Source organism: Corapipo altera, unplaced genomic scaffold, assembly GCF_003945725.1.
Source record: "Corapipo altera isolate COAL_440 unplaced genomic scaffold, ASM394572v1 229, whole genome shotgun sequence".
NCBI classification, from domain to species: Eukaryota; Metazoa; Chordata; class Aves; order Passeriformes; family Pipridae; genus Corapipo; species Corapipo altera.
Genome location: NW_020885108.1, coordinates 107,077 through 115,203, shown reverse-complemented (window position 1 = coordinate 115,203; position 8,127 = coordinate 107,077). Strand labels below are relative to the sequence as shown.

Below are 8,127 nucleotides of genomic sequence, written 5' to 3'. Positions count from 1 at the left end.
ACAAAGATGAGAAGGAAGAGGAGGAGGAGGAGGAAGAGGAAGAGGAGAAGGCGAGAGGAGGAGGAAGGGGAGGAGAAAGAGAAAGAGAAGGAGGAGGAGGAGGAGGAGGAGGAGGAGGAGGAGGAGGAAGGCTGCATCCTCCCCATGAGTGACTCCCATTTTGTTTTCCCAGAGCAGTGATTCCCATCCCCTCTGGGGCTGCCCAGAAGATGCAGGTCCTGCTGCAGCCCTGCATCCCAACCCCACGGAGGATTCCCCTCCCTGGGCAGGAATTCCATCCCTGCTACTCCCAGGGAATTCCATCCCTGCTGCTCCCGCCTGCATCCCCAGGAGGGAGGGATTCAGGGATGGGGGGGGGACTCAGCCCCTCCTGGCACTGGGGGCTCGGGGTGGGGGGTGGTTGGGAAGAGCTTTGGAGCTGCAAAGAGCACCGGGAACTCAGCCAGGGGGGAGGATTCCGGCTGGATCTCCACGTCCCAGGAACACCTGGAGCTGAGCTTCACCCGCGGGACAAGCGGGATTCGAGGGCTAAAGCGGGAAAATGAAAGTCCTGCCACGCTTTTGGTGCTAAAAATACCCTCAGCTCCACCTCCCGCAGGAGGAAGGGGCGGATCAGCATCGGGAAACCACATCAGAGCAACCCCGCCCCCGGGATCACATCAAAAGGGGACTCCGGGAACATGAAAAAACCCCAAATCCTTTTGATTTCCGCTCTTCCTTTGAAGGGCCGGGGCTTGTGTGGGGGCACTTCTGTCGTCCCGCTTCCCACCCGCCTTTTCCAGTTCTCCCGGTGGAACCTTCGCCATCCCCGAGCCGGGAGATGGGATCCAGGACCTTCTCCCTGGGAGGTGTTTCTGGAAAGGAGCCCCGTGGGACTCATCACAGCCCGTGTGACGGAGGGTCGGGGAGGAGGGTGGAGGGTCAGGGTGGAGCCGCGGTGGAGACGCGGGGAGGAGGGAAGGGCCCGGTTTGATCGTCCCCGTGCGGGGCAGGGAAGTCATAAAGGAAATCTTCATCCCGAATTTCCCCTTCTGGAGTCAGCCAAGAGTAATTACTCCACTCCTGCTCCTCTCGGCTCCTGCTCGGTGTCTGGACACGCAGAAGTTCCACCAAACCCTCACTTTTTTCCTGGGATGACTCCCAGGTCTTTAAACTCTTGGCTCCTTTTCGGATAGAAGCGATGGAGGTTAAAAATATGTCACCTGTTAATTGTTGGTCTTTATCAAAAATGCAGAAATTGCCCCTTAATTGGAAAGGATTAGAAATCTTAATAATTTTAAGCAGAGCTGCCTGGAGAGTGCCACGGAATCGTGGGAGGTGTTGGGGTGGGAGGAACCTCGAAGACCATCCAGTCCCACCTTCCACTGTCCCAGGCGGCTCCAGCCTGGCCTGGGGCACTTCCAGGGATGGGATGACGCAGATCCCAGTCTTTGCTTGGTGTAAATTATGGAATTTACCTCTTAAAGCAACTCATTTGGGCTGATTTGCACCCAATTTGGCTCCTGCCCAAAATTCCATGGGCGTTTGAAGAGTCGGAGCAAAATCATCTCAGTCCCTTTGCATTTTCGTGGCGCGTCTGCCACGGGCTTGTGACAACAAAACACGTTCTACTTCTCTTCCAAATCTGCTGGAAAAGGGTCATTATGGGGAAAAAAAACCTCGGGAATGGGCTTGGTTGGTTTTTCAGCATCGTCGTTGAGGTCCTACAGCTGCAGTTCAGGCTCTCAAAAGAGATCAAAGGGGTTTTATTTTTATTGTGCGTTCGAGCAGATTAAAAAAAAACCAACCAAACAAACAAAAAAAGAAACCAGAAATCAGTACCATAAATCAACATAAAATCAATTTGAAAAAGCACTGAAGTGTTTTGTGATCAAACTGATGAAAGGGCAGAACAAAGGAAGGAGCCTCAAGCTGAGCAGATCCGGGTTTTACCAAAGGGGGGATCCAGGGGGAAGGTCTTTCCTCCCTGAAATTATCAGGACTCGGAGCTGGAAGAGCTTCCTCTCCCCCCACGTCCTCCTGTGATAAGAACTCGTTTCCCAACCAAACCAGAGAAGCACAAGATCCATCAGGCTCCACCTCTGAGGAAGGAAACCACAAGAAAGGTCTGCCAAGAAAAGAGCAATCAAAGAGGCATAAATATCCATCAGGAGGGGGTTTATCTCCGGAGGTTAATGGTGTTCCCATCGATTCTCTCACTTTTCATGCCAGAGGAGAACAAATCAGGGCAGTGACAGGGACTTAAAGTGGTTTTCTCACCTCCAAACTGCCCCAGTCACCCTTTCAAGGTGGGATGAGTTGATTCAACAAACCTCTGAACACCCTCAGAAGTTCAGCAGCACCAACCAAACCAAACACTGCGTTTGGCACCACAGAAGGAAGGGATTTTCCTCCCTCCGGCTCATTGCTCTTCCCAGGAGGACCTGACCCTCCTTCCGTTGGCAATTCCTGCCTTGGGACGGCTCAGGGAATCTCATGGGGATGGTCCTGTGCAGGGCCAGGATTATCCCTGTGTCCCTTCCAACTCGACATATCCTGGGACTCTCCAGCTGGAAAACAGCTTTGCCTGGAAGGGATCAGCAACCCCGTGGATTTCCAGGGATGCTGCTGTGACCTTGTAAAAGACAGAATATTTCCCCTCCCTTTTCCCCCTTTTTTTGCTGTTCTGGGCAGTGGGATAACACCCCGGGATTCCCACCCATCCCACACTCGTTCCCGAGGATCTGGGGAAGATCAAACCAGGGCTGTGCCGTGCCGGGAGCCTCGGCCGTGCCGGGGCCGGGCCGATGTGGCACCGAGCGGATCCGGGAGCGCTCCCTGCCCTCCTTAGGACTTCAAAGGGGCCGCGGAAATTCGGTGCCCAGAGGGGGGGACTAATTCCAGCTCCCTCGGAGCAGCCCAGGCGGGGCGCCGGGCCGGTGTCTGGGTGTCTAGACGGGCTCTGGTCCCCGGGGATCACACGGGGAAGGACCTGCAGAGGTGGATTCCTCCCTGCTCTGGCAGGGATGAGTCACCGTCTGGAGATGCCGATCTCGGTCCATGGGCCACCGAGGGAGGGAGGCTCAGAGAGGGAATGAGGATCCACGGCCGGTTTGGGGGCTGAAGGAGGAGGAAGGGGCTCCCAGACTTGAGGTTTGATGGGTTTCATGGGGAGCATCCTTTGAGAATCCTGATCCTGACGTGGAGCAGGGGCGGGTTAACGAGAGTTAAAAGGACAGGAGCTGATGGAATTCCCTCAGATGACTTTGGCCGGGGGACACAAGGGGTTTCACTCCTCAAATTAATCCTTTAATATCTCATGAATGACTTGGACAAGAGTCTGCAGAGCCTAAGAAGCTGCACAAACCCCCCAGTTCTACCCTGATGTCCCTGGGATCAAACGGGGTTGGCACAGGGAGGCTCCTGCCATGGCCCGACCTGAATGGGGAGAGTTTTTGGGAGGCTCTGGGTAATTACAGAGCCCGACAGGGCCCTTTGAGGCTATCACATAAAACACCTTCTGGGAGCCCGGCCGGATCCACCTCCAGAGGCAACGAGCAAATGAGTGAAGTTCAACGTTCCCCTGATGAGTTCCCTGCTGGGCAGAGCTCAGGGAGAAAACGCTGACAAAGGCAGCGATTGCAAGTCGTCAAAATGACTCACCCAACCCCCTCATCGAAGTGTTTTCCTCTTTGGCTTCCTCTGTCCTTCCTCTCCTCTTCTTTTTTTTTTGAGTCGAAAAGATGCAGTTTTTGCTCCAGAATTCTCTCCCCCTTCCCACGTTCTGCGCTGGCAACGATAAATTGTTGATTCTTGAGGTCTCATGGGGAGACCTAAAAGCCCTCAAACGCAGCTGCCTTCCCGCTGGGATCCAGGGGAGACAACAGGGATTTGACCCACACACAAGTGTTACCCGGCACCGAGCAACCTGCCCCCCAAATCTGGGCTCAATTGTCCTCGTGGGTCCCTCCCAGCTCGGAATATTCTGCGATTCCGACCCCAAATCTCTGCCCTCTCAGGAAACCAGTGGCTCGGGCGAGCTTGGGAACTGGGGCTGCAGCAGCACAGCTGGTTCACAGACGTTTAATTGCAGCCTGTGCTGCATTCCAGGTGTCTCCCACACATCTGACGGGGATAATGGGGCTCAGGGAGGGAGCAGGGGCACCTCTCCAGTCTGGGCACAGTTTTCCTCTGCAGGGCTCCCAACAGGTGCCTTTTGTGCCCTTCTTCGCAGCCAAATCTGCATTTTGCTGCTGATAAGCCTTTGTTTGGAAACCTCGAGGGCCGGGAAAGTTCCAAAGCGCAGCTTGGAGCCTCCAACGTTTGTTTAAACTGATGCTGCAACGAGAGCAAAACACCGCGAACAAAGGTGTAATCTGGACATCAAGCAGTAAATATCTGGCATTACCCCATCTGCAGAGGGCAGGAGCAGCACTTTACACCCCTAATTTACACCACCAGCCCCTCAAACTCCCGGGGCTTGCAATTACAGGGCCAATTAATGGTTTTGGGGATCCCGGGGCCGCCGTCACGTCCCGGGGTTTCTCTGCTCGTGTCGTCTTTTTAGGAACTTGGTCTTAGAAAGCTGTGTGTTTTGGGGAGGTTTGGGATGGATTTATGGTCCCAACCCTTGGGAAATGCTCTGGGAGGGGGTTAAAGAGGAAGAGGGAGCACAGCACTGGGTCTCTCCAGCTGCCATCCCGTTGTGTGACATGGAGTCACACAACATGGAGACTCCTCCCGGCAGGAAGGACTCGAGGGCGCTCACTTGTTTGCACCATAATGTCCCTTTTTCTCCCAAACACTTGGTCCCCAAAGAGCTGAAAGGGCCCTTTTGTTTTGACTTTCCAGTTTGGAGAAGGCCTGGAGACGTTGCCTCCTTCACCTCCTTGGGCTGGTGATTAGGAGAGAGAGGGATTCATCTGCCCGGCGTGAGTCAAAGCCAGGCCTGGTGTCCAGCCCAACCCACCCATTAAGGCTTCCCCCATTCCCCTGCGGAGCATGAATCACCCCAGTCCCCCCCCGGGGCAGGGCCTGGGGGCTCTTTGCCTCCGAGATGTCTCTGGTTGGAGTGTCAAGGACGTGTCTGGCAAAGTCACTCCGGGAGTGAGGTGGATCTCACCAGGCTGGAACAGGCCATTGTTCCTGTTTTGTTCCCTGTAGAGGCAACTGGGAGGTGAATCCCAAAGGGCTCTGACACCCAGCCCTGGCAGGGGCTCCAAAAGAGGGGGGGCCGAAGGTTTAACGTGACAGGTAAGAATTTGCAGAGTTATCCAAGGAAAAGCTGCCACTGATGGCACAGAACACAAATCTGTGAGCAAACTGAAACACGTCACGGATTCCGGGTGGAACCCGCTCTGCTTCACTGGGGTTTCGTGGTGGGAAGAGGTCAGTGTGAAATCCTGCACGGGAATGTCCAGGACGTCCCCAGAATTCTGAGATTGCTTTTGGGGGACATTTTGAGTCCTCGGGTAATAATCCAGACCTTAAACCCCTGTGAATTCACTGGTGTTTCAGGCGCAGAAATGATCCATCCCGCCACAACTTCCACGGTGTTTTTCCAGGGTTGACTTTCTTCTTTTATTTCTCCTTTGAGTCCCTTTTTTCCTCACCCGAAGATTGTGAAATTACCCCCACAAAGTGCAAGTCTGCAAAACACCCCATCACACACCAGACACACACACACACACACGGGCCCATGAGACACAAAACCCCAAACGACACGGCGCAAACAAATCACAAAGAGTCCCTTCAAAAACCTGCCCTAAACTATAATTAGCGTTAACTTCGGGGAGCGCTTCCAACCCTAATGTATTCGAGGGCGACTTGCAAACAGAGCACTTTTAGATCCCTTTTTATTTCCTCAGTAGTTACTATTTGCCGGGCTGGTTTGCATTTTGAGGAGCATTCGTTGCCGCCGGGCAAACCAAACCCTTGAGCGCCTCAATTACCGCCCTGATCCTATCAAGGCCGGGCTTCCCGAAGGATATATAAGGGGCAGCGCCCCTGCGTCGCTCCAGCGGGATCTCTGCTCCTCTTGCCGCACCCGGAGCCGCCCCGACAACCCCGAAGGAGCCACGATGAGCCGGCAGGCGCCCACGGTGAGGTCCGTGCTGGGCCGACGAGGCTTCAGCTCGGCCTCGGAGATCTGCGGCCGCAGCTTCGCCGCCTCGTCCTGCGCGCCCGCCCACTGCGGGGCCGGGGCCTACAGCAGCAGGAGCGTCTGCAACCTGGGGGGCAGCAGGAGGATCTCCTACGTCAACGGCTGCGGCACCGGCTGCTTCGGGGAGCTGGCGTTCGGGGCCGCGGGGTACGGGAGCGCCGGCGCGGGGCGAGCGGGGCTGTGCGGCCCCCGCGGGTACAGCCTGGTGCGGGGGTACCCCGAGCGCAAGGCCGACGGCATCCAGGGCATCTGCATCGACGAGAGGCTGCTGAAGCCCCTGTGCGTGGGCGTGGACCCGCTGGAGCACGAGATCCGCTGCCAGGAGAAGGAGCAGATCAAGAGCCTCAACACCCAGTTCGCCTGTTTCATCGACAAGGTGAGGGGTCGGGCTGGTTTGTGGGGCTCTCGTGCTTAAGGGGGTTGGGTTTGCTGGCTTAGAGAGCTCTCTGGTGGGTTTGGAAATAGTCCAGACCTGCTCTGGGACTGCTTTTCTAGGAGAAAAACCAACCCCAACCAACGCTGTCCAAACCCCAGCTTGTGCTATGAGTTAATCCCGGCTTGTGCCATGAGCCAAAGATCCCCCTCCAAAACCCAGCTTATGACACGAGTCAGTGAACTCTCTCCAAAACCCAGGTCATGACACGAGTTAATCCCAGCTTGTGCCACGAACCAAAGATCCCCCTCTAAAACCCAGCTTGTGCTATGAGTCGGTCAACCCACTCCAAAGCCCAGCTCAGGTCATAAGTCAATCAAATTCCTCCAAAGCCCAGCTCATGACATGAGTCAATCCCATCTTGTGCCACGAGCCAAAGATCCCCCTCCAAAACCCAGCTTATGACACGAGTCAGTCAAACTTCTCCAAAGCCCAGCTCACAACATGAGTCAATTAAACTCCTCCAAAGCCCAGCTCATGTCACGAGCCAGTCCCAGCTCATGACACAAGTCAACCAACCTCCTCCAAACCCTGGTCCGGTTCTGCCCTGAATCACCAAACTGGGTCTTTTAAGATAATTTTGACCATTTTTGGAGTCAATGATAATTTTGGGAGCGTGTTGGTCCTGACTGGGATCTTCAGACCCAGGGAAGGGCTTGTTTCATGTGCTGGTTCCAGAGCTGGGTGGTGTTTGGGTCACGGCCATGGACATTCCCGCAGGAGTTTCCTCTTGGACACCCTCGGTCCAAGGTTGGATTTCTCTCTGCGGCTCAGGTGGAACTCACAGCCCCCACAGGCTCATCTTTCCCTCCTGAAATTCAAATTTTCGTCCCAAAGTTCCAATAATTCCCTCCCCTCTTTGCCTTTAAACGTTCCAAAACCACCCCTGAAGGCAAAGGAGGCTGATCTTGATCTGGACACGTAAATGTCAGACAACGAATCTGAGCTGTCGCCCGAGGATCCCTTCGTAGAAACAACAGAGACAAAGAGGTTTCACCCTCTGGGGGCTCAATCTCATCCTGAAATACATCAGAGGCACCATCCAGAGGAGATTTTTTTCCCTAAAAATTGGTGGGAAAAGCAGATTTAGACACAGGGCTTTAGGATCTCTAAATAATGTGGACACAGGAGTTTTTGATTTCTAAATAATTTAGACATGACATTAATTTCTAAATAATTTAAACATGACATTCAGATTCCTAAGTATGGAATACGTGTGAATTCCAGATTTCTAAATAACTTAGGCATGTGAATTCTGGATTTCCACATAATAGATGTGCGAATTCTAGATTTCTAAATAATTATAAATGGCTGAACTCTGGATTTCTAAATAATTTAGATGTGTGAATTCTAGATTTCCAAATAATTTAGACATGACACTTAGGTTTCCAAGTAATGTAGAAGTCTGAACCTCAGATTCCAAAATAATTTAGATGTGTGAACTCTAGGTTTGAAAATAAGTTAGATGTGTGGATTCTGGATTTCTGAATAATTTCAAAGTATGAATTCTGGATTTCTGAATAATTTAGGTGAATGTATTCTGGATTTCCAA

At 53.5% G+C, this 8,127-nt stretch overlaps 1 protein-coding gene across 1 annotated transcript in view; it reads left to right on the top strand.

Annotated features, from left to right (window-relative positions):
• Positions 1 to 6,059: 6,059 nt before the first annotated feature.
• LOC113960314 (keratin, type II cytoskeletal-like) overlaps positions 6,060 to 8,127 on the top strand; it is a 9,628-nt gene continuing 7,560 nt past the window's right edge. Inside the window, exon 1 of the mRNA XM_027669829.1 lies at positions 6,060 to 6,518. Coding sequence (XP_027525630.1) covers positions 6,060 to 6,518 — 459 coding nt within the window. The remainder of the gene's footprint in view (positions 6,519 to 8,127) is intronic.